General features: G+C 41.4%; 2 protein-coding genes across 2 annotated transcripts; one reads left to right on the plus strand and one right to left on the minus strand.

The window, feature by feature from the left end:
• Positions 1-2,004: 2,004 nt before the first annotated feature.
• evx1 (even-skipped homeobox 1) lies at positions 2,005-4,499 on the minus strand. Its single transcript, XM_030789577.1, has 3 exons — positions 4,139-4,499; positions 2,896-3,131; positions 2,005-2,541 (listed from the first exon to the last, which is right to left on the minus strand). Exons 1-3 carry the CDS (start codon positions 4,497-4,499, stop codon positions 2,005-2,007), a joined length of 1,134 nt encoding a protein of 377 aa, XP_030645437.1.
• Positions 4,500-15,348: 10,849 nt separating this feature from the next.
• Positions 15,349-16,642, plus strand: hoxa13a (homeobox A13a). Its single transcript, XM_030789580.1, has 2 exons — positions 15,349-16,033; positions 16,395-16,642. Exons 1-2 carry the CDS (start codon positions 15,349-15,351, stop codon positions 16,640-16,642), a joined length of 933 nt encoding a protein of 310 aa, XP_030645440.1.
• Positions 16,643-25,722: the final 9,080 nt, after the last annotated feature.

Here is a 25,722-nt window from a genome sequence, read left to right on the forward strand (position 1 = left end):
TCCTTCTGTGATAGTTGTGCGGTGACCGTGTTACTGGTGATATTCCGTCTTGGACTCCCAAAGACATTAAAACTTTCACTCGTTATTCTTTATGTTTCTACGTAAAAATTAATCTCTCCTTTTAACAAAACGGCTTTTCTTTTGAAGACATTTTAACGGCATCACCTGGAGAAGACACTTGACATTATGCAAAGAAAGCTGTAATTTGTGGCGCACGTCCTTCGAATCAGGAGGCAAGCTAAATCCAGCCAATTAACCTGCGCTGGCTGGCGAGGTGGAGGAATCATCGATCTCTCTGCGTTTCAATATACGCACTAGACATCCAGCTCTGTTCTATTAACTGGGCAACAGAGAAAATATGGTTCGCTTTAGCAGTGTCCGGGGACATGTTAACTGTCAGAAATAATCTCAAACTCAGAGCCACAAGTCCAACTATGCCTGTTTTGTTCAATATCCACGCTCGAGCTCCTTGAGGCGAAATAATAGATTCAACACAAAGGGCGAGTGTAACAACCATTCAACTGAAATATCGCTGATCGAGCGAAAAAAATGTATTTCGCCAAAACAAACAACCAAACAAATGTAACGGTGGCATAAGCATCCAGGCATGATACAGGGATGGAGAGAAGCAGGGGCATGTAGAGCTGGATGTGGGATGATAATAAAATCAAATGCTTTCTGTTGGGGGTTGTTTTCTGTTGGGTGGTTGCATGCCCTTGATAAAGACGTTTTTGTTCGTATCTTCATCAGCCTAATTGACACATTTCTAAATATAGACATAAATAACACAACACTGGGCTTCAGCGGTCACATGACAACGTCCTACTACAAGAATACATTTGAATACATATGGTGGATTCCTTTGAAATTCAGTTTATTATAAAATTCAATTCAGTGAGAGCAGTCTTACAATAGTACACATTTCACACAAACCGACGGCCAACTTCCTCATCCCTTCGGCTATCTGTTTACCTTAAAAGCACAGAAATTCGCCTGTGGTATGACAAGAACCGAGAGGGAAGAATTGTAACATAATCATAAAACTAAATGAAAAATTCTCTCCATTCAGATGATCAGAAGCTGTATAATAAATAATTTGCATCTGTTATTGTTAACAATTATGAATAATATTTATTCATGTATCAACTTGCAGTAGCTTAACCTTCATGAACGCGTGTGTGTCTATGGCTTAAGTCGAGAATGTGGGGGTGAAAGTATTCAGCTGAGGGCTCGCGGGTGAGACTGTGAAGGAAGCAGCTTGCGCTTGCCCCAATTTGCAGCCTGCGATTGTCCAATGGATCTCATGCACATCACTCCCCGTCAAGCCTACAGGCCTCGCGTGGAGTTACTTAATCCGCTCCCTTGGCGCCTTGTTACCGGTTTGGCAGACAAGTCTCCGCGCAGGCCGCATTATCATTAATTCAACATTCAAAAATTCTCCCTTCCGAATACATCACTCCTTAATTTCCCCCGCATCTGCACATTCCGACCCACTACCGAGACTAGCTCGTGGAGGAATAATGAGTCGGCCGTGCTCGGTTAACAAATTCCCTTGTTAAAACGCAAGATGAAAAACATAATTTTAAAGTAAAGAAAACCGCATGTAGGTCGATTTTGACGTGTAAGACAGCCACAAACAATAGCAAAGCGCTTTGTCTTCCAACACACCCCCAGATGCTTTCCGCGTGTTTAGTCTCTCACATTATTTCCATCATATTTTACCAATTATTAGATGATTTTTCACTTTTCAGACACCCAGTAATTTTGATATCCGCTTTAAAAACGAATATTCTTGGTACAGGCTCACTGGTAGTTACTGCTGATAGAATTGGTTTGCCAGACACGTTGTGTTAATTGGGCAGTCTAATTGTAACGAGAATGTCTACTTTTCATTTTCTCTGACTGGGTGCGTAGAGTCAGTACCGCTCAGTCATTTAGCCGTTGTTCCGTAGGCTGACCCAGGTCGATTCCTCAGAAATGACTGCTTCTGTGGCCTGTTTCATCTTATCTAGTCAGCGGCACTTCCTCCCTCTGGTCCAAGGTAACAGAGGACGACTTGCTTAGAACAGCGGGCGAAAAAGTCAGGAAGGTATCAGTCCTGCTTGTTGGTGAGCACGTGAAGTCCGCTCCCGTAGGCCTCTGCGGGAGGCCATTTGACTGACTGGCAGCGTGACAGGCAAGACAGGAGCACGGGCTGCCCCCGGGACCTAGCCCGTGACCCGGGCTAGGATACAGCGAGGGATGTCTGAATGCACATAACAGCTCTGGGCGCGGGTATGGATGCGAGAGAACCCGAAAGCTGTCCAACGAGCGGAGAGGGTTAGCAAACGGGCTACCGGGACCAGTTGCTGACCCCGCTGTCACCCCGCCAAGATGAGAATAATAGGGCAAGGGAAGGTGGGACGGAAACGGGTAAGGCAGATTTCCGGTGGCTGCAGCATGGCTCATCATGTAGGTGTAAAAGGCGGGGTCGGCGGGGTGAGGCCACGTCATCGCCAATCGTTGCCGCTTGTCCTTCATGCGGCGGTTCTGGAACCAAACCTATGAGACATAATGTTAAGCCAGAGTCAAAAACATTTGTTTTGCAAATCGGAGAAAATCACCCAAATAGGGCCTACAAGGATGCATGAGATAAAATGATGATATGGCCACGTTCCATAAGAAAATGACACCAAATGTTCAGCGCAAACAGACACACGTTCATGCTCTAAGTTTCACATTTGCTTTATTTGTAGATCACACAACATTTGAAGTAATATTTAAATAAAAAAAAACCCACAAGCTTAGTTGAGATGTTTTTACGTCGTTACTCTTGGCATTTTTTGGTGAATGTTGACTATAAAGTTAGGTGATAAAGTATATGTGGGCCTGGGCCTCATTTAATCGAAATCGTACCTTGATGGTAGTTTCTGGGAGATTTAAGGCAGCCGCCAGTTCGCATCTGCGAGGCCGGGACACGTAATTCTCCCGGTAAAACTCTTTCTCTAGCCGGGCAATCTGTTCCCTGGTGAAGGCTGTCCGGTACCGTCGCATTTGGTCAGCCCCGTAGGAAAGCGTGCCGGGGCTCGGGGCCATTTTCCCGTTCTCTACAACGCTATCATTACCACGGCTTGGCGACTTTACGTCCAGACCTGGGAATATTGCACAATCAAATATGAAAACATTACTTTGCACAGAGCACTTAGGTTATTGTCGCTGTGTTGTTTTTGAGCAATTAACAGGCCATCGAAGACGACAGTTTTAACGACCTGGAACTATTTTTCTCTTGCTTGTTATTTCAGAAAAAAAGATCTAGGCGCAGGATAACATAATAAGGAATTTCAATGAAAATTAAATTGTTTTTATTATCCGCTGCTTTAAAAGTGAATCTAACACATGTAGTTTTACAGGCGAAATTTACAAAGTTCAGGGAAATGGATGCTTAGGTATTTGCCTTTTTAATCTTGTCAATTTATTTGTAACATGATCGAGCATGAACATTCGTTCAAAATATATATTTTAAGAAAACGGTTCTCTCTTTTTTTTTCAAAATTTAAAAGACAGGGAAATAACATTGATGTATGGAACTGATTTAGGGAAGGAGGTGTAGTTTCCATTCTCAAAATTTATTCCTTTGTCTTTTTTCGTTCTTTTGCCTACTGCTGATGTGTGTTTACATAAGATTTCTACTGTAGGTATGGTTAAATAAAAATAATCGCTTTGCGGCGCCAGAAGGACGCGATTTTAAGAGTGACGGGTGGTTTAATAGCTTTGCATTCCCCGTTAACACGCTACAGACCACGGTGACACAAGAACCAGCCTCTCTGCGGTTAACAGTTACTCGTTATTCTGTAACTAACCAAAAGATGTAAAACTGTTTAGATCTTAAGATTAACAGGTTGGGTCGTATTTTTCAGGCAATGACATTTTGTTCAGTTCTGTCGTGTAGCAGTGACACAAGACAGTAACTGACTCTCCAGTCCGAAATATATTTGCAAACAGGAATCCTACAATCGAACACAACTTATCGATCAGTTGCAACAGCTGATGAGCTAACTTCGTTTGAATAAGCCATCATGGTACAATGGCTAATGAACAAAAATATTGAATCCGTCAGAAGTCTAAGTACAAATGTCTGTATATTTATCAGCTGGCATACCTTTTCCGCTTGGATATTCCATGTTTTCAGGGGTACAACTGACATCTATCTCCTCGTAGAAGTCTGATTCAGTGTCGGAGCTGCTGGCCTCTTTGGTTGGCAGATCCGGCAGGTCTTTCACAAGCTTAGGGAGCTTGCCGGTCGGTCTGACATCTGCGCAGACACCGCCCCGTGTTCCATCTGTGATTTCCACTGTTTCTTGTGAGTAAGGCAAAGAGTTTGGGCTCCGGCCGTTACTGTGAACCGGCTTTTCCTGTGGTTCACACATGGAGCTTCCGACGGCTTCCGACAAGTTAGGGGCTGTTTTTGCGGCAATTTTACCTCCTCCTGTGCGCATCACCATCTCCTTTCTGCTTTCCATCACGGAAATGCGGGGTATGAACTCAATGCCAAGTCGCGTGGAATGTTAGAGAGACGGTCTGTAGCAGGCGCACGCGGTGAAAACAAGGAGGGACGGACCTGCTAACTGTGCGATGCGAGTGCTTGGGAGTGCGGCGCGAGCTCTGGGAGGGATCACCATTGCCCTCTTTCTGCTCTCGAGCTGTCAGTCTTAATAGGGCAGTCGTCATAATAGAAGCCTCAGTGACGCCACGCGTCGATTCAGAGTGAATAAACAGCAAGTCCTCTCGGCGCGGCAGGGAAGGGGTGAATCAAAGGCTAAAAACGCGACAGGGCAAAATCACGGTCTATCAAATTACCTTACAAGAATCCAGGAGCCTATTCGAGAAATAACTCAGTATTACACTTTCACTGAGAGGCTTCGAATTGGAAAATCTAAGAATACACAAAACCTCTAATTATGTAAAGACTAGAAAGGCCTTCAAATGCCGTATTGGTTTCCTGGATACATAGCGATCTGATGCATGTTAACAGACCATTTTACTCACGTCCCTTTGGTCAGTGCTGGAATCTAGTAATCTGAACTGACTTTGCAGTTTGACACACACACACACACGGTTCTTGTGTGACGCGTTTGTTTTTTGAAATGGTTATCGAAAGTACCATCTATTGCATGTGTGTGTACGTGTGTATGTGTGTGTGAGCGAGCGAGAGAGAGAGAGAGAGAGAGCAAGAGAGCGAGCGCTTGTGTATGTTTGTGAAACAGGCTACTTATTGACTACTTGGGTACAGTGTTATGCCGCACATGAGATCCGTGTCTTGGAAGTCATTTGGAACTTATGGTTCTTGTTCCCCAAATTCTAGCAAACCTATAAAAATGGATTTTAGCATGGTCAAAACTATGGTTTATATGCTATATATGCTACATATGCATATATACTAGTCCATAATTTCGTTGGATTTTGGCTAAACACGTGTCCACGGGGTGCGGTGAATTGCACAATATTTTCTTGTCTTTACTTTTCGTCGATAACCCTACAGTCGAAATGTTATATAAGACTAAGCTGAAACCATATCTAACACAGTAAAGCATTTTGGTGTGGGCAGTTTGTTCTCACGTAAAAACAAACACTTTCGTGGACTGGCACATATGAATCTCTGGAAATTGGAATCTCTGAGGAATGCCATAATTTCAGTAAGTGACTTTAAAATAGGTGGATGTCATTGAAAATTGTCATAGCGGTGAACCAGTCCACATTCTATCTATTAGTCCTGTGTCTCATGCCGCTCTGGAGTGAGGTATGGCTTTAATGGCAGCCGTTTGGAATACATTAGCACATGTTCCTGGCGCCTTAACACGCTGAGTGCGCGCGAGAAGACGTCAAATGAGAAGAATATCCAGAAGATGAGGAGCGCTGTCTATTCGCTCGAGGCGTAATTTGAAGTGAACAGGTCCAATCCCTTCATTTTCAGAGCCCCATCCTCGTCACGCTTTCATGCTCTCTCCTTCACTCACGCAATCTCTCGCTCTTCCATAGCCTATCTCTCCATCTTGCCCTCTTTCTGTATTCCAAAGTGGTGTCAAGCAAAGTGCAGAAAGGTCGGGTCCTTATGACCGGGAGTCAGAATAACAGTCTATTTGACATTTAATTAGATTTGTTTGAGTCAGGCCAACAAAGCAGCCAGGGATATATGCGCAGGTCAAGTGGGAAGACTGTTCTCAACATCTCATGGACTGAAAATAACCTTGAAAATTTGCGACAAATGAACACTGATAATGTTTGTCTTAAATAGAGCTAAATGCTTCAAAGAGCATTTGGTCAGGTTCTGTAAACAAAATCATATTGTTCAAAAGATATCTTCGATTTAAGCGAAAGCATTTTGGAAATTTTAATCAAACAGAACGGCCAGCGGCATATTGAAACACACCCGCAGAAGCAAGTCTTTTGCAAAGACAAAAAGGCTGTGTTACGGACCGACAGCGTTTGATGCTGGGCTCCCAGAGACAGATCCGTCTTGCATGCACAGCTAAGTCTATAGGTTGCTTGCTTTCAGGGAGGAGGCTACTCTCCGCGCCGCTTTGATGTCGTGCTCTCGGGCAGTAAAAATCACTAAACGAATTCATGAAGCAGAATTGCTTTTAAGGATATGGCCTTTGAGAGTTGAACTTGTTTTGCTCTTCTGCCATAACGTTTTCATTTTGTCTCAGAAAGATTTGGGACTAATGTACTCCACCACTGCCTGATGCACCCCCCGCCCCCTCTCTTTCTTTCTCTCTCTCTCTCTCTCTCTCTCTCTCAAATTTGAGCATAAAATGGGGTGCATTGGTATCACTAATGAGAAAAACTCCTTTGAGACGGGGCCTCGTACATTTTGTGGGGGTTCTCCCGGGTATGTTGGTCCCAAGGCCTATAGCTGACTGAGCACATCTAAAGTCACTGTTTGCAAAATACGTAATGACCTGTTGATGCTGGACTTTTTTTTATGTCCATTTTAGTTGCGATAATGTGTATATGATTTTTTAATATCTATCTATTTATGTATTGGTGTTTTATGATTTGTATTGTTTGATTATTTTTTATCATTATTTTGAACAAGACGCTTTTGAAGAGTACCCGTCTGGTTTGGGCTGTGACACTGATTCAAAACAGGGGGATTTCAAATTTCTCTGTTTCTCGCTTTCGGTTTGATCTGCTACTCTGGCATGAATGGGCTTTTACCTTCTCAGTAGAATGCTAGAATGAGATTTTGAGTAACTGTGTAGGCTTCCACGATAACACACCTTTATTGTACATTCATTGATGTGTAACCATTAGCGTGTTCCCTGTGGATCAACGGGGTCCTGGAGAAAGCAGGAATCAGAGTCTGAGCACTTTCTATTACCAGATCTAATTTACTGTCACTGTCATTAACGACTGCTGAGTATTCGTTTGATTTCTGCCAAGCTCTTCGGTCTAAACTGTTCCTCAAAGATCGAAAATGAATTCAGTCTAAGAAACGTCCACCCTTCATCCTGTGACTGACTGACTGAACGTGCAGATACCGACTTAGCTATTGTTGTTTTCTTCTCTCTGTCGACCCTCCTCCTCCGCAGATCCCTGGGAAACCCAGCAGGGCTTTACGACCGCTGACGCATCCAATCTCACGTTTTACAGAGCGCATGGACGGGACACGCATGGAAGGGAGTGACGTCAGCGGAGCGCTCTGTGTGGCCGAGGCTGTGCCGCGCGACTCCTTCCCTGCCTATGTTGTCCTCGTGCGCCCTCGCCTGATGATAAAGCGGAAAATACCACTAATTTCTAATTTCAGGTTATTTTCTCCCTGTGTCCACACGTAGTCCTTGATCCCCATTCAACTCGCACACACACACACACACACACACACACACACACACACACACACGCACACACGCACACACACACATGCAAGCGTGCACACATACTCCCTCCCTCTGTCTGCTTTTTCACATCCCGCGTGCTACTTGCTTAGAAATCTGAAGTTCCCCATTGACAGTCAATACAGCCTGCAGCCTGTTGTAAATGGTATGATTCTGTTCACCTCTATTTGAATTCAAACTCTCGCTGACGTGAAGGCCCTTTTTTTTCATTTGGTTTTTTTTTTTGTTTGTTTGTTTTTGTGTGTTTTTGTTTAAGTATTACTTATTTCTCCGTTTCGTTCGTCAAGAACGAATTAAGTAGCTGGTCAACGAGGCCAAAACGAAAAGCATGTAGCAGTTGCTGGTGCCTGAACTAGCTTGGTTTTATTCTGTCATTAAGGTTCAAGCACCATTCAGCCCAGACGAACATTAAAACACGGGAGATGGCTGAGCTTCTCTCCAACGCGTAGATTACCTCCGGAATTAATTTATGGCTTTTCACGTTGTTTTTTTTTTTTTCATAAAATTTCATCTTGTTTTTAAACAACCTCAGACCTAACAGCCTTCACCACTATTTTGTGTAGGCAACAGCACAATTCTGACGATCCTATTCCAACGGGAACTTTAGAGGTTCCTTGTCTTTGGATGAAGATTTTGTTATGCAACCCATAGCTATCCAACGGAATAGTTCCTTCATTCGTGTTTTGAGGCTTCGCTTTGTATGGACATCATTGTCGGGCGTCGTGTATGCTTGCTATATTTCATATTCAACAAATTGGCTCAAAACTACCAAGACACATTGCATTAGTTGCATGAATAGTTTAGATAATGGGAGGAAATTTCTCGTGGGCAGTCCACAGGGACTGTGCGACCATGCTGAAAACAAGGAAGTTTCTATAGTATCTGTTACGGCTGTATGAGGGAGTTTTCCACTTGGTCTTTTGCCATGCTAGGCTGTTTAGTGTACGCCCCTAAACCGGCAATAAACTTTTCACGATACCTGATGGTGATGACGGGAGATGTCCTTGATATCTAACATTCTTTAGAGTCGTCCTTGAACCTTGAACTCTCAGACATTTGTCACCGGTTTAACCCTCCACCTTCTCCTAGACCATGATGAAAAGGCCTTGTGAACCACACGAAATACCTCCAGACCCGGTAAAGATAGGTTGGACCCCTTTTTGGTCTATGTGTACAACAAAACGCTTGTGTTGCATTAGCTGAGCATTACACAAACCGTTATTTGTCACCCAGGTTTGTCCTGATTTGCAGTGTGTGGACTCTTTAAAGGAAACGAGAGACTGAGTTTTTCCATTGAAAAGTATCGTATCCAGTTGTTAAAAAGTAACGGAACATCTTGAAGAAGAGAGAAAAAAATTTCTTTAATTCTATGTAAATACAAATGCCCAGAAATAATCTGGCAAATAACATACACACTGCATGTAGATCTAAAGCTATTTTTTTCACTCCTTGAACAGATCCACTCAGATTATTTGAAGAGGAAGGTGTCTAATAGTTCGGCCAGCAAAATAAGTTCAGATGGCATGTGAATAGTAAAGATAAGCTTGGGGGTGTTCTTGACGGTCAGTGAAATTTCAGTGTAAGTGCCCATATTCGTTGGCCTGATGAATACTGGGATTTTTGCCGTCCTAGAACGACTAATTGCAAGAACAGCGGTAAAATAACAAAATAAGCTTAAGTGAACTGACTTTTAACTAAGGTATACTATATATAGATTTTATGCCGCCCGGAGGAGGCCGCAGATGTGTCCCTTGGAGCTGAACAAGGTGGGCCCACATTAATACCAGCATGGACCTGTAGTTTCAACTCTGTTATACTTCTCAGGTGATTCAACGACCAAGCAATGGAACGTGTTCTGGACGAATACACCCTAAAGTGTGCAATTATTTCTTGTGGAAAACTGATAACACAGAGGACTTCCCATACGTCTTGCCTTCAAGTAGACCTTTTACCCTCGAGTGGTTGGATAAATATGAATCGTTTGTTTTCTTTTCGTAAGTGGTAGTTTCTCCAAACAAAACAAGGCCTTATCTGCCACTAGTAGCGACTTATGTAATAACACTGAACCTGGTATCGTCTTGTGATCCGCAAAGAGATTATACTTTTACGCTGCTGACAGCGCGTTTGCGCAACACGAGTGACTTTGATCAGATACCCGTATTGTTTTACTGCTATTGACTCCTGAGTGCGGAAATGGTCAAGGCCGAGCTGGCCCACCTTGCATCTACAAACTTACCTGGTATCGTCAGAAGTTTCGAGATATACATATATATGTATATATGTATGTATTGTATTGTACCGATCTGGGAAAACTTAGTTGCATGTCCGTTAACGTTAGTCCCAGTAATCTGTCATCGTTGCGTGGTTTTAGGACAGAAAATGAAATAAAAAGGCCCGAGGACTTTAGTGCTGCCATATAGGCCTACGTAAAGACCCACAGTGGTAGAGGTGGCTTTCTCCATTCCCTCAGAAAATTAACGGTTCAAACCAACTTGAACTCGACCGTGGCGTTAATGCAATAGTTTGTACTGCTCATTTCCAAGGGTCCGAGACCAAATTGTATTTATTTGTGAATGTGTAGGCGGAGACCGCTTATAAATGACATAATTTAATATGTTATTAACTTAATTATAACAAACAGCTCTCCAAAGTTGTGAAAAATGCTCCACTAAACCCTTACCAGATATTCCTGATGTGCCTTATAAAAAACAACCAAAAAACAAACAAAAAAAAAAAACAACAATTTTTGAAAAGGAGATTTTTCCGCAGTCTCGAAACTTGCAGTGGGCCCGTCGTCAGAAGCCATCTGTTGATTCTATGTGAGGCGGGTGTAACTTAGCATGGAGTAAAATGCTGGGTAAGTCGCCTGTATGATTTGAAGACGAGCCCTTTGGTCGGATCATTTCTTTTAGAACAATCAAATAACGTGGTATCTGAAGAGGTCATTTGCTTGTATAAATTTGTTTGGTTGTGAAGATATCAATGCCTGTAATCTCATGAACCGCAGAAATTTGTCGAAGAATAAAAACAACAGAAGTGTAGCTATTCCGTTGCTTTTGGTCTGTGTGGTGGAATAGCAGGGGAGATGGACAGGCAGTCCAGAATTAGCATCGCGCGCGCCTTTGCATATCCTTTGCATAAATATGCATAAACATCCTTATCTAGATTTTATACGCAGATAAAAGTAAAGGAGACGCTCTCCCTTCATACTTTGTCTGATCATTCAAAATCTTACCCACAACCTTGTCCAGGCGGCACGTCAATAAAATCATACAATTCTCGTTTTGTCTAAAGAACGGAAACTGAATCATTTGTAGTTAAATATGTTCGTTAATGAGATTAGTTTGGCATTAGATTTTCTCAGTATGTCACATCTACACAGGGACATCCTAAGTGTGTGGCATGAAAGAAAGGAATGTTTTGGTGTGGGATTTACATCTTCCAAATGTGCGCAGTCCAAAATGGGCGACATTACGGATCTTTAAAATAACTATTTTCGTTTAGTTTTGTTAAGAATAAACAACAAAGTATTGTTTCCGAAATTAAGGCTGCCATATACATTTTGTATTAAGTATGGCACACTTGTAATATACTGTCTAAGGACTCTTACAAAAACATTTAATTTAGCAATATCTACACAATGCACAGAGAAACATAATATTTTACCGTTAAAGGCACAAAAATGTTGGATCAACATGACCAACACGTTCATGATTTCGAAAAAGATAACAGAGAGAGACGTAACGAGTTAAATGAACACAACTGTTGCACAACTGGGGCTTTTTTCGGAATTTTGTGTAATGGAATTTATTATGTTTTGGTCATTTTGCTGCACTTTTCAAAGTTTTTTTTCAGCTGACCGATTTTATAAAATTATCTTTTAATCATATACAATAAATACAGCTGATCTCTCTCTCTCTCTCTCTCTCTCTCTCTCTCTCTGTGTTTTTTTTTTTTTTGCTCATTTATTTTGGCTTACCAAAGTCCATTTAACCGACAGATACGAATCTTCTGGAATATTTAAAAACAAACAAAGAAAAAGTTCGCCACACAGGCTATCCTCTCTCAACAGGACAAGGTTTGTTAAGTGCTTACAAACTCAGCGACGGACGATCAGGCGGCTTGAGCCTCTCTGACTGTCCATTAAGTCCACTACGGATGAAACCGCTTTCTTCTCAAGAATTCCCCAGTGTTCCTGCCTTTCGCACTGTCAATAGCTTATTTCATCGTAAAACACAAAAGCGTTTTAGATAAACGGAAAATCTACTGATGCGTATAAGATTGCACGGTGGTTACTTAGGCCCATTTTTGAAATTTGGCGTTAACGTTTGAGTGCCTTGTGTATTGGTCATGTGAGAAACACAATCACTTTCAGCAGCGCTGGGGAAGCAGTTCATTGCTTAGGCCTACGTACACCAAGTCATGCTTTACTTTCAAAACTTTCTCTTTAGTTCTGTACTGCAGGCTGTGGCACGGGGCATACCGGTCCATGTGCACAGAAACAGCCTCGCCTCTATCCGGGGCCAGACAGATCTGGTTTGCTGTGACAGTGAATCTGGTTTACATCAATGGTAAAATTTGATCAGTGCCTTTCTACTTTTCTGGAACATTGGGATGATACGTTGTGAATTCTCCACAGAACCACCTGCCTGCGATGAGTAGCCTATGGTTATATTCAGTTCCTCCTCATTTTTACTCAACAAGCCTGTTGTGAATCATTTAAAAGCCTCGCATACCTCATAGCTGTTCTGATCCGAAATGGCCCACTCATGCCAAAACCTAAACAGGTTTTCCTTTGATAACATTTCTCTTTATCTGTGGTGACTAAACCCATGTGCAGTAAAATGCCAGTAAAACGCTGCTTCCTCTGTGTTATTGAGAGAAATTGATCTGAAATGGTTTTGGTGTCAGTTCTATGTATTATTGAAAGAAATCGATCTGAAAATGGTTTTGGTGTCAGAATCGCGCTTTTTGGTAGAACGTGATGACAAGAGGTTAACAGAGTTCAAAATCTCATTTCTCCGTCACCCTTTACTCAAAACTGTTCACCAATTTAGGCAGACCTGTTGCTGTATTGGAAACAGTTATACTATACATTGTCTGTACTACAAAACTGGATAAATTCAAGTTTTGACTACCTCTAAAAAAGATTTTTTTTGACAAACTGTAGCTTTACCGTTTAAATTGGACAATCTGTCTAACAGACGGCGGATTAGTCTCCCAAATTAGCCGATTTCCTGGATGTTATCGGTCTAAAAGTTCATAATAAATCGACAATGTGCGTTTTACGTCTCATTTCAAATTTAGCATCTTATTAAATCGGGTGTTTTGTCGGTTCATATGCAGAAATATAGCCGACAAAGTAGAGCTAACGTTTTGTAATGTAGCATGAATAAATATTATCGGTTACTGTATTATCAAATGGGGAAAGATATATATTTACTCTTTTGAAATATAGGCTTATATAATTTGGTTCGAAGTCGAAAATGTTCGCCAGTTGTCGCAGAATTCACGAAGAAAAACCAGCTGAAAACAAGACATGTTCCACTGTCTTAAAATGGAAGAGACTGATTTCATGCCAAAGTGTAGTTTCTTTGTGAGATCTTTGTGAGATATTTTTCTCGTCGTATACCTGTCCAAAACAATGAATATAGGCTAAGAAAATCGGATAAACAAAACATTGTAACTCGAGGCTTTTATTTCAATCATTTTTAAACCTATTTACATATTTGCATTCCGAAATAAAGCTCTGTTCAACGAAAATTACCCAGCTGTTGGGAATAAAAATCCTTAAAATGTTTCACACTGAATTTATCAGTGTCAGAGTTTGTATATTAAAAGCTTATTTTTTAAAGGGCTAATTAACAGGACAGTTTTTATTTACCGAAGGCAGACTAAAAGTTGTCTTCTCTGGCGAAATGGAGTCTTATACAGCCCCCAAACCGACAAATCCGCCTCAGGAAACAGAAGCTTACAAGCGAGACGTCTATGGTAGACATCCCCTTCGCACGTCTTTGCCAAAACTCTCGGTTTTCAAAGAAGGGAAAGAACAACGACGATTAAAAAAACGGTTATAACTTTAATGTGAGAAAAATCTGGGGCCAGAACGAAGACATTCTTTCCCTTTAGGGACTGTTACTTTAACTAAGGTTTAGGACACTGTGGAAGGCAAGCGAACTCAACGAAAAACGTTTTCAAAGCGGAGAATTCTCACCATTCAGATCTTCATTCTTTTTGTAGGGTTTTAAACTTTCCCTTCAAAGCCTGAATGGGCAAGCAGTCATAGTGCCGAAGCCAGACGGTAACTTTCAACTTGACCTTGGCCTGCAGACGCGTCAGCCATGCACGTAAAAGCGTAGACAAACACAGAGGCTGTTCCCTGCCTCTGCATCTGGTAAATAAAACGGAAGTCTCCACAGCAGGAACTCGAACCTCGTTCAGCACAGAGCATGACATGAATTTTATTTTAGATTTCATTCTTCTTTTCGTTATCTGATTAAGATATGTGTTGGCCATGCTACTTACACGTTACGTGCTCTTAGGTGTGTTCCTAAACCCATCAATAGACTATGACTACTTATCATCAGGATTAGTCACATTTATTTTTAAGAAATCAAAATATCAAAATTTATTAGAATCATATCTAACTCCAAACAGTACATAGCCCTGCTTTTTACTGGCATTGCGATAAACCGACACGACAAAGTTACATTCGCTGGATGGTTTAGTCTGCCTTTTTTTGCTTTCTTTTTTGTGTGAAATGTATTTTAAAATATTTAAATATTATTTTTAAATGTTCGTTTTCATTCGTGTTGAAACTGATGAAATTACATGTATTTTCGATTTACGTCGGCGTGTTTAATATTCCTATTTGTACCATTCTAGCGTTAACGGTACACTAGATCGTATCGTTAACGGAACCACTGGGTTCACGGCTTTGCAGTGCGTAAGTAGCTGACAGTAGAATACAACACACTGTATTAAGGATGCACGACCAGAACTGAATGACCTTGAGTGTGTCTCAAAGCAACCGGTGCTCGATGCAGGGGAATTCATAATGTGGTCTTTTATCTCATTTATCATATATATATTTGAATCTGACTCAAAACATCAGATAATCTGATTTGGAAGTGAAACATTATACAGTAATAAATTATGGGAAGAGTCTGTCTCCCCTCCGATTTACTCACAAATAGCCTTTCGCTTTTTGAGCGTTTTGAGACGAGCCAAATCCCTTGAGAGGAATGGTCGTCCTACAGCACCGCGTTTTTCTTTCACTTTAATTTTATGTAGTTGAGCTGTTTATCGCCCTGTTTTGCATATCACATGTCCCGGCGTAAGCCAATGACGACCCGATCTTGAATGTGCATGGAGTGCGTCAGAGTCGCTTGACTCTTACAGAATCGGTTATCTTCTGTTGTTCAGTCTCTGGGCTTTTTAAAAAAGAGCCATAAGTCTCAATGTTTGACGGGCTATGACAACGTCACTTCTCCTCCGCCCGCGCTGGATCGACCCGGTTATGTTCCTCTTCGATAACGGCGTCGGCGCGGACGACGCGAACAAGAACATGGAGGGTTTTACGGGTGGCAACTTTGCCGCGAGCCAGTGCAGGAACCTGATGGCTCACCCAGCGTCCCTCGCACCCAGTGCTGCCTACTCTTCGGGAGAGGTAGCCGCTGTGGACTCGGGTGAAGCCGGAAAACAGTGCAGTCCGTGTTCGGCAGCTCAAGGTTCGGCCAGTGCCTCGCTTCCCTATGGGTACTTCAGTGGCGGTGGATACTATCCCTGTCGGATGTCCCACCATCACGGGGATGGCGGTGGGGTAAAGTCGTGTGCACAATCTCCCACCTCTGTTTCTCCTTACGGGGAAAAATACATGGACACGTCCGCCTCTTCAGGCGAGGACTATGCCACCTCACGAGCCAAGGAGTTTGCATTCTACCCAAGTTACGCCTCGAGCCCGTACCAACCAGTGCCTAGTTACCTGGATGTGTCCGTCATGCAGGCGATGAGCGGGCCTGTGGAACCCCGGCACGAGCCCCTGTTGCCTGTAGAAAGTTACCAGCCATGGGCAATCACAACCAACAGCTGGAACAGTCAGGTCTACTGCGCCAAGGAGCAGTCACAGAGCGGACACATGTGGAAGTCGTCCATACCAGGTATGTCAAGCGGACGCGACAATTTTATGCGTAAAAACTGAGCTCCATTCTTTTATATCAACAGTGACATTTATTAAAGAATCTAACTTGGTATTCGATATTTGGACTTTAGTGACGGGATTCCAGACACAGACTAAAATTAAATTTGTAGCCTGTATGTACATCTGAGCATTTCACTGAGTATGTTGGACAACTACATGCTTTTCGAAACAAAATAAATAAGGTAAACCAAAAACTGGTAATGTGTTGTTCACAAGTTAAATGACATGACGACATCATTTCCACATCGAATCGATCTGACTTTCCGTTTTGCCCTCTCTGTTTTTCTTTACCCTCTTTTTCATTGTCGCTCGGTTTTCAGACGCTGTGTCTCATGCAGGAACGGATGTTGGCTCGTTCCGCCGAGGGAGGAAAAAGCGCGTGCCATACACCAAGATGCAACTAAAAGAGCTGGAGCGAGAATACGCCGCTAACAAATTTATCACTAAAGACAAACGCAGGAGGATATCCACACAAACAAACCTGTCCGAACGACAGGTCACTATCTGGTTTCAGAACCGACGAGTCAAAGAGAAAAAGATTGTCAGCAAAGTGAAAAATAGCAGTTAGCTTTGTGGAACGGAAACCGAGTGGAACACTGTAAACGGTGAACAAGTAGCCTACACTCATCCAAACAAACAAAAGCACGGGTTTCAGCGAAAGCGACGTTCACAGACATTTGATCGGCAATCTTTGAGTGGGCCACGTTGGAGGGACCACTGGAACCCACTCTTGGTGTAAAATATTGTATTCCAGTGGGACAGCCAAAGGTTATATTGACACTGGCGCTCTGGGCAGCGCCTTGGGAGTGGAAGTGTTTTGTGACCAAGTCCTCTCTCGAGACAGTGAAGGACCAGTGGGAGAAGTGCGTGTGTATCCCAGCAGCTATTCGTTTTTGTATCTTCCAACAAGTTTTCTTTTGATAGACGTGGGCAGGAAATGGCGCACTGTGGGTCGCTTGACGCTTTAGTTTCATTCAGGTGCATTTCTTCCCATGTGCTTAATTTATACAATCTTTTCCCTTCAGTATCACGCTCCACTAATACTGTTTCTGGCGAAGGCGACGCGGATTGAACGAGAATAGACTTACAGAATTTACATCTTGTATATGCACTCCCTCTGTATAAAAACACGAACCAGCAAGTCCACAAAATGTTTGAGTCTTATTTGTTTGTCTGTAAAGTCTGTCATTGTATCAGTGGTGATAAAAATCCATCCCAATAAACCATAATTAATGAAATATTCTGACACTTTCTCCGTAAAACCAACCACAAAACTTTTTTTTTCCCTCTTAATGACAATTAACTTATCTTAAAAACTTCATTAAACAGAACTGCGGTGATCCACTGTATTTCTAGACATTTGAGTATGACAATGTTTGACAATGCGTAACGTTCTCACAGACACGGGCTGTCTGTACTGTGTGTCAGACTCATTGACAATATAGAGAGTATCTAAAGCTTTAACTAAGTTTTTTTGTATTTATCGTGTGTCATCGTAGTTTCTATTATGACCTTGTGTAGAGGCAGTTTGTGTTGTAAAATGGCAGAATCATTTATATTTTATGTAGGAAGGTAGTGCGCATCCCGTCTGTGTCCACTCGTATCTTACAGTGGATTTAGAGCTCCATCTGCTGACAGATAGTAGTACAGCACAGTCATAGTTCAAACTCACCGCCAACTACCTGGCCTTTCTTCACATAGCTACAGCTACCGAGAAATGTATTTATTTAGTGCAACAACCATGGATGCATTTTTAGGCTATTAAATAAGGATATTTGATAGATAAATTTACTATGGTTAAAAAGAAAACCGGCTGAGATAAACGTGCTGCGTGGCACAGAATAATCTGAATATTTTCTTTAAAAAAGGTTTCACATGCTCGCGGAGCCATCCCTTTCAGACCAGCTCCTTCGTTTTGCGGTTACGGATGTTGAGTTCACAAATGTGTTTGTGGTTACATCAGCCAATGCGGTTAATAAACCATCCGCGCCATGTTCTATTTACATCTGAATCTAATTCATTCGCGTCAATATCTAATGTGGACTACATATGATTATTTGAGATACAACTATATTAGATAAATTTAATATTTTAAGAACGGCTGGCTAGAAACATTTAAAGTTTAAATTGAAGAGAATTTTTTTTATGTTTTACTATTAAATATTAATATTAAATATTAAAGTTGATGGAGGACTTCTGTGGTTTAAGTTTCATGCCACAGAAGAAATAAAAAATGTGTGTGTGCGTGTGTGTGTGTGTGTGTGTGTGCTCGCGTGCACATTTTTAAAATCTGTCTACGGTTTAAATTCTAATCTCTTTTCACGGAATATCGTTCCGTCGAATCTCATTCATATATCACATGCTTTCGGTGAGCACGTGAAAATAGGAGGGTGTTTTGGATTGCGTTGTGATCTAGGGGATTTACTCTCATAGAACTGTTCTGCAGAAGGAAGTTTTTTGAAAAGTAAAATTGGTCAAAATCTGTCATCGCCGCTGTTACTACAGTTGTGTTGAGGCCCTGGTTGGATTTGCCAACAACATTTCATGTTATATGTGTTTGTTTTACTTAACGGGCCCTCTTTGGGAGTATAAACCTAAGCCGACCTTTTAAATCACACTTAAACTGATACATATATACATACATACATACACGCGCACGCACACACCACACACACACACACACACACACACACACACACACACACATATATATATATATATGAGTGTGTGTGTGTGTGTGTGTGTGTGTGTGTGTGTGTGTGTGTGTGGTGTGTGTGCGCGCGTGTATGTATGTATGTATGTATGTATGTATGTATGTATGTATGTATGTATATATGTGTGTGTGTGTGTGTGTGTGTGTGGACAGTTGTGTCAGCCCAGCACACACAGGTATACAGACGGCCAGAGTCACACAGAGCTTGAACTTGTCCGCAATTAATGTTATAATGCAGTCATGTATTTTTTCGCGATCTAGTAATGACTGAGAATATTTCATAAAGTGAAAACATAAAAAAATATGCATCAGATCAGGAAATAACTCGCCATTTACCCCAATAATAACTGTTAAATAAACCAGTTATTTTTTCTGCCAAATAAATATAGTTTTATTGATGAAATTGAGCGAAAAACGGCATGTATTGTTAAAATGAGTGTGTGCTAAAAACGGAGCAGCCGGATTTTCCCCCACATGAACAACACTACAAGCGGTACCACATTTTGAGTACATTGTGGGTAAAACACAAAATATTGACGACATTAATTGTGAATGTGATTTGGTATGATGTTCTGTATGGTGATTGGCATAGCCCACCTAACGATCAGCCGCTAAATTGCTTTCCGACGATGTCGAAATGCTTTTGCACTTAAATAAAATTGAATAAAGTTCTTCTTCTTCTTCTTCTTCTTCTTCTTCTTCTTCTTCCTCTTTGTTGACGATGTTATTGTTACTATTAGTAGTAGTAGTAGTAGTAGTAGTAATAGTAGTGTTTACATGAAATATTTTCTTTCACGTAATGTTTTGTGATTGACGAATATTTGTTAAAATGTAATTTATGCCTGTCGCTCCTCCCGAATGTATTCTACTTAAGCCTATAGCTACGACCAGTTAATATTAAAACTGTCATGGTATTTCTCGAAAATCCCGGTCACGTATCGTATTTACACAGAACTGCTCGTGACCTTCAATTTATGCGTGAGAGTGCACGATTTAAACTGGACCTATGGCGCTCCATAATGCAGACGCAGTATCTCAAGAACGCGCACGCCTGTTAGAGAGAACAAAAGTGCGGTAAGGAGACATGGTGCAACCTGGAATGGATTTTTAAGACTTACATGCTCCAACGAAGGTCTGGATTCTGGCGCCACCCAAAGCGCAAAAAGGAAACGGCAACTAAAATAGTAAACTGAAATGGGCTTTTGGGGTCACTCTGTTTCCTGTGGCGCTCAATAAACTCCGCTGGTCCTTACATCACAAGTAACACGAAAAGAAACGCTCGATCTTTTTAATTGTGTGAAATATCCTATGAAGTGGTTCTAGTGTGTGTTTTTGCAGTCAGCAACATCTCTCTGCTACTCTTGCTGTTCGCGAAATTTCCCTTTTGACTGTGGCCTTCTGTTTTCACGGCAGCGGGCGGCGGTCTCTTCCCCTCGACCCGGCTGTTGCTTCTCCCGATCCTTGGCGTCTCTGCAGTCTTTACATGTACGGTCTGTAGGCTACTGAACGCAATGGGAAATAGTTCGCGTGCTCTCTGTTTGACATTGACCTTTGATTTCTTTGCACTTTTTTCTCTAATCTATCTATCTATCTATCTATCTATCTATCTATCTATGTGTGCACAACACATTACCAGTTTTTGGTTTACCTTTTTTATTTTATTTCGAAAAGCATATATATATATATATATATATATATATATATATATATATATAAACAAAACAAAACAAAACGAAACGAAACAAAAACTACTGGTTGGTAAACAAGTTTTGAGTGTGTTAATTCTCTAAACATTGCGGGCAAAACCTTTATTTGTTCACTGAGATTGCGCTTACAATTTCATTTTTTTAGTATTTGAGTTTTACCCAAAATACTTGGTTGCGAACAGTTTTTCCTAAGTTAGGACAGTAAAATTAATAAATGAACATATTGTGCCTCTGTATTGTAGATTATTTTCCACAACAACAATGATAGAAATAAGAATGGTGATGATAACTTTATTTTAACATGGCCTTTACGTTCAAAAGTGTAAAGGCCATTTTAAAATTGTAAACTAACTGAACTTAAAATTAGAGGGGCTCACACTCAAAAAAAGTAATTTAGAAAAAGTGCCTGTTAAATTGTATGGGCCATTCACTGTTAGTGGCCTGCAGCCAACTCCACTACAACACAACACTTCAACTCGGCGCGATAATTACACCTATAGAATCATCTATAATCACAAATAATGTATGTGCGTGTGAGATACATCTCCCGACCGACAACTAGTGCTTGTCGGCTCGTTCTGTTGAAGTGGTTGCGCACTGTTATTAATTCCTAAGGTTTTCCACTCTTAAAATGTGCAATTAAGCAATAAGCCGGCTATGTAATTTCTTTTTCTTGTAAATGAATATTGAAATCGTGTTGCTGCGTTTGTGGGCATTTTCACTGTAAGGATAATTAAAGCAGTAACACATTACTGTTACCGCCCCCAAAACAACCAGGAAACATTGTCTCATGGATATCATTTAAATGGTCTACACTGTTCATTTTCACTGTACATTTCCTGATACCAATGCAGTTCTAGTGATTTCAGGGGTAACAGTAGAGAATCGAAAAATAAAACAGTTAATAAAAAAGCATAAAATGAATCAAAGTATAGTGGTCTTCGGTGTATCAGAGGCTCTTATATCCTTGTCTTGGGGCTATCGTCAGCATTGTATTCGCCCCTGACACCTGTGGATGAACACGTCTACAAGCCTCTACTGACAAGTTTTATTTCTGAGCCGTTACAACACGCGTTCAGACTTTTTTTAAGAAACGAAACTGTTATCGTCGTGTTTGCTTCACTTTAGATCCAAATAAATCTCAAAAAAAAGTGAACAGCCATCAATGAAATAAAACGCTATTTTTTTTCCATTCAAAAACGAATTCTTCATACGCCGATGAGTCATTCTTCATTCATAATTTTGAATCTTGTTGGTCAATTAATTTTGTTAAGGTTAGTAGGCTGTTGTTGAGCTCATCGTTCAATGTTCTTTTCTCTCTTTTGAAGTTAGCTGGGTTTACTGGGGTCAACTGTGTATCTCTGCGACAGAGCGACTATAGCTCAGAATAATTCAGCTCACAGCTTCAACCAGAACTCAAGCACTGGACTCAGAAGCGAGTCTTCAGTTATGCATGCTTCATTTTCCCCATGTGACCTGGTGTGTTTCAGTAAAAGACCATGTCCACGCTTTGCACTGAATCTCCATGACTGATATAACAATCTTGAAATTTATAAGAGAACGCTTCTTGCTAAATTCGGGTTTTGTTTTTTTTTTTGCCCACATCTTTTAAGGTGATTTCGTCTCATGGAATTTAAGGTGAACAGAACTGAATTTGTTTAACAAGCTTATATAAATGAAAGAAATTCACTCAGATTCGATCATTACCCCACACCTGTGCCACAGAGAACTCCTCCACATGACTGGTTTGTATTTTGCCTCACGTGGAAGTCGCTTTGGATAAAAGTGTTTGTCAAATGAATAAATGTGAATGAGTAAATGTAAATCACTGAACATGTAAACCACTGAACATGCCCTTTCAGTGCGTAGATACCTTAACCGTATTATAAATTTATTTAGTTCATAAAAAATCAAAATAACTTAAAAGTAGGTGTGATAACTGCAGCAGTTTTACCAAGCAGAACCGCAAAGACCTTGTATATGCGGACCAGTTATTTCCGCAGACGTGTAAGGTCGGCCACCAGGGTTATTATATTCACTCAAAATGACACACTGTGTAAGCTGTTCCTCACAGCATGACAAAATGTAGTAGCTATGACCAGCCTCGTGTTTTATTATTTCCGTGGTTATGCTTTTCTTGTTAAAGATAAATCTATTTAGACAATGTGTTATTTAATGAAGTATTTAAGAGTAACTTTTAAATACAAAAGTTGAATACAAATATTTGCAGTCTTCATCAAAGACCTACAACTTTTGCATAAACTATCAACGCAAAATATAGATAATAACAATTTGATCATTTCTTCAACTGCGTTCATCCCCGATACAAGGTTCTGGAATATTTAACAATGCACAACGGAACGGGGTTGAGTTGATCTATCAGTGAATCAAAATACCACAGTTAGTTTCAGCCATAATGTACGATAAAAAAATCAACTTGCTTCATTAGGCCAGAAACTACAAAACAACTTCTTGCCCATTTCCTTGTTTGCAGCCCGCTGGGAGAATTCCCCAAAACAGAGGGAATTCATAGAAATTGGAGCTGCGGCTAAATTAGCCAAGAACTCTAACAGTCCAGTATACCTACTCACTGGTCAAATGTGCCAGAACGTTGTGTGAGAAATCTTTGTAACGAATATATCAACATTTACAGTTACGCCTTCATTTATATTTACGCGGTCTTAAGGGACGTAATTTTAAACTCAGATGTCTCACGCCTTGGAGGCGCGAAGCTCTATGGAGGTGAAGTACCTTGCTCAAGGGCGTATCGGCAGAGGATTGTGAGCTGGGAGCCCTAAAGGTCTCTTCACTACACGGTCTAGTTTTTCCCGTCGAGCGCAAGAACTGAACATGGAGACACTGAGTCAAAGTGTCATAAACTGTTAAAACCTGAAGTGAAGCAACATATGAAGTACAGTTGACTGTGAACCCATGAGGGTCTCCTGTTCTCCAGGATTTCATTAATCTCCGCAGCATGGGTCTAACGAGCTGGTGCTGAGGTGTACTAGGCTTAGGTTCGTTTTAGACACAATATGTTGTTTTCTCTTCCTGGTTGGGTTTATTCCAAGCTGTTCCTTTAAATGTTGTCGTTTAGGATACCCTTTTCTAAAAGCTCGGGAGACTCCATCAGGAGTACAGGACTGGATGGCGTCTGAAGCCTCTTTTCTGACTGCATACTGCAGGCGGTGACCCCTCCCCCTCCCCCGAACTTGAAGTCCACCGCACAGACAAAGCAGCGGTCAGAGGGAGGGGTCGCGTAGAAACACATACACACTCGCGCACGCGCACACACACACACACACACACACACACACACACCAAGAATAGAGGGAGAATAAAACAGAGAATCTATCAATAGAGATCATGCAATTGCTCCCGTCATAGGGAAATGTTTAAGGTAACACATCACCTCACTGGCTTTTTTAGAATGATAAAATTGGACCGATCCAGTGTGGCGTTACTTACCAAAACAATTCTTACCTGAATTTTCATGTATTTAAAGTCAAGTACTTGAGCCTTTGATGTCCAATCTCGGATTCCCCCCGATTTTTATTGTTTGTTTACAGTTGTCGGGACACCCTAGCTGTTGCTTGAGATGTATTTGCCATTTCGGTGACTCTTGGGCCACCATGCCGTTTTTGCTCTGTCAGGAGTGAAGAGCCGCCATATAAGCCACTCTCAACGCGTTGTAAACCTTCAGGTCCATCTCAAACTTTGTTTCCTTGGCACCCGGGCCTCGGTTATTGCTGGAAGCCCCCTAACACACAGCGTGGAATTTGTCAAGAGTTGACTAAGAGGCGGAGCGTGTGGTCTCGGAGCTCGGCTTTGTATTTGTGTCGTCTTGTCATTTATTGTAAAGGGAAGGCCAGCCTATCAGCGAAACTGTTGTGAACCTGGTTAATGCCGACATGGTCCATTTGATTTCACCTTGGCGATGGCCAGGCTTGCTCCTTGAGCTCCAGTGAGGATTTAGAAGTTGCACTATTGAAAGCTCGAATTACGCTGTCGTCGTGTGCGTTCCGGTGAGGTGTACGTTGTCTGGTGGGGGTGTGTGTGTGGAAGATTTAGACAAAGTGCAGGGGGTTTATGTAAAGTCCTTGTGGTCCTAATCCGCGTTTAAAACTCCAATTCACACCGAATTATTCTTGGGTTCCAGTCAAAGGGGCCAGGAGCCTCCATCGAGTAACATATATTAAGCGTACACAAATACCGCGCACCGTGACCCAGTGACGGAAAATATTTTTCAATGTGTCATCTTTGTTTTCCTCGGCTGCAGTATTCTACATCACCCGTGACATTCTAGTTTATACCTCACAACAGTTCATGCTATTGTCAAACAACGTAGATTGCTTGCTTGCGTCAACAGAGGCTTCTGAAAAATCTTAGACTCCACTGAAGCAACGACGGGTCAGTCGTGAAGCTTCGATGAACATCGCCTATGCTTCCAGTAGTTATGTCATGTGTTTTTTTTTTTTTTTTTACTGAGATACGATTTAATGCGCTTTCAGTGGTAAAATTGATTTTCATTTTCAGTGTGACATTTGTGAAGTGAACCAGTTAGGTTTAGCAACATTTATTATTCGTTTATTATTTAAAACCCCATTTTAGACATGAATCAATCACAAAGAAATGAGATAGCCCACATGGAATGCGCCCTGCACACTGAGATGTGGATCGGCTTCTGGAAAGGCAACGCTCTCGGAAATAAAATCCTTTAATTACTTTTCCATGAAGTGCACCAAACAACACGCGCAGTGTTCTATATTTTCCCTTGATATTTTGTTGAATATTGACACATGCATAAGCATATATAAACTTATGTCTCTCCAGCACTGATCGGGGGCCTAATTTTAAAGTTGTTTATTTAAATAATGTTTTTATATTTAATCTGTGAATTTTCCAAAATCATTAATTAATTGGAACAATAGTTCACGGTATATACGAGGTGAGGAAAGGTCATAATTTCATTACCATACTAACCACGAATGTACCGTGCGGTTCCGAAGCTTAGAGGTCACGTGCACGTACCCTGAATTACAAACTTCATGTGATCTTAACACATCTGCACGAGCCACACGCGGACTGCATAGTTAGTCTTTTCGGCTGAGAGCCATCTTGTAGCATATGGCATATTGATCGCCAAACCTCGCAATTATCACTTTCAGACATAAAACCATATGGCAAAGACAGCTTTTTGTCAGCGCAAAAATGATTTTATTCTTGTGTTTT

This window comes from Chanos chanos, chromosome 12 (assembly GCF_902362185.1).
Source record: "Chanos chanos chromosome 12, fChaCha1.1, whole genome shotgun sequence".
Taxonomy (NCBI): domain Eukaryota; kingdom Metazoa; phylum Chordata; class Actinopteri; order Gonorynchiformes; family Chanidae; genus Chanos; species Chanos chanos.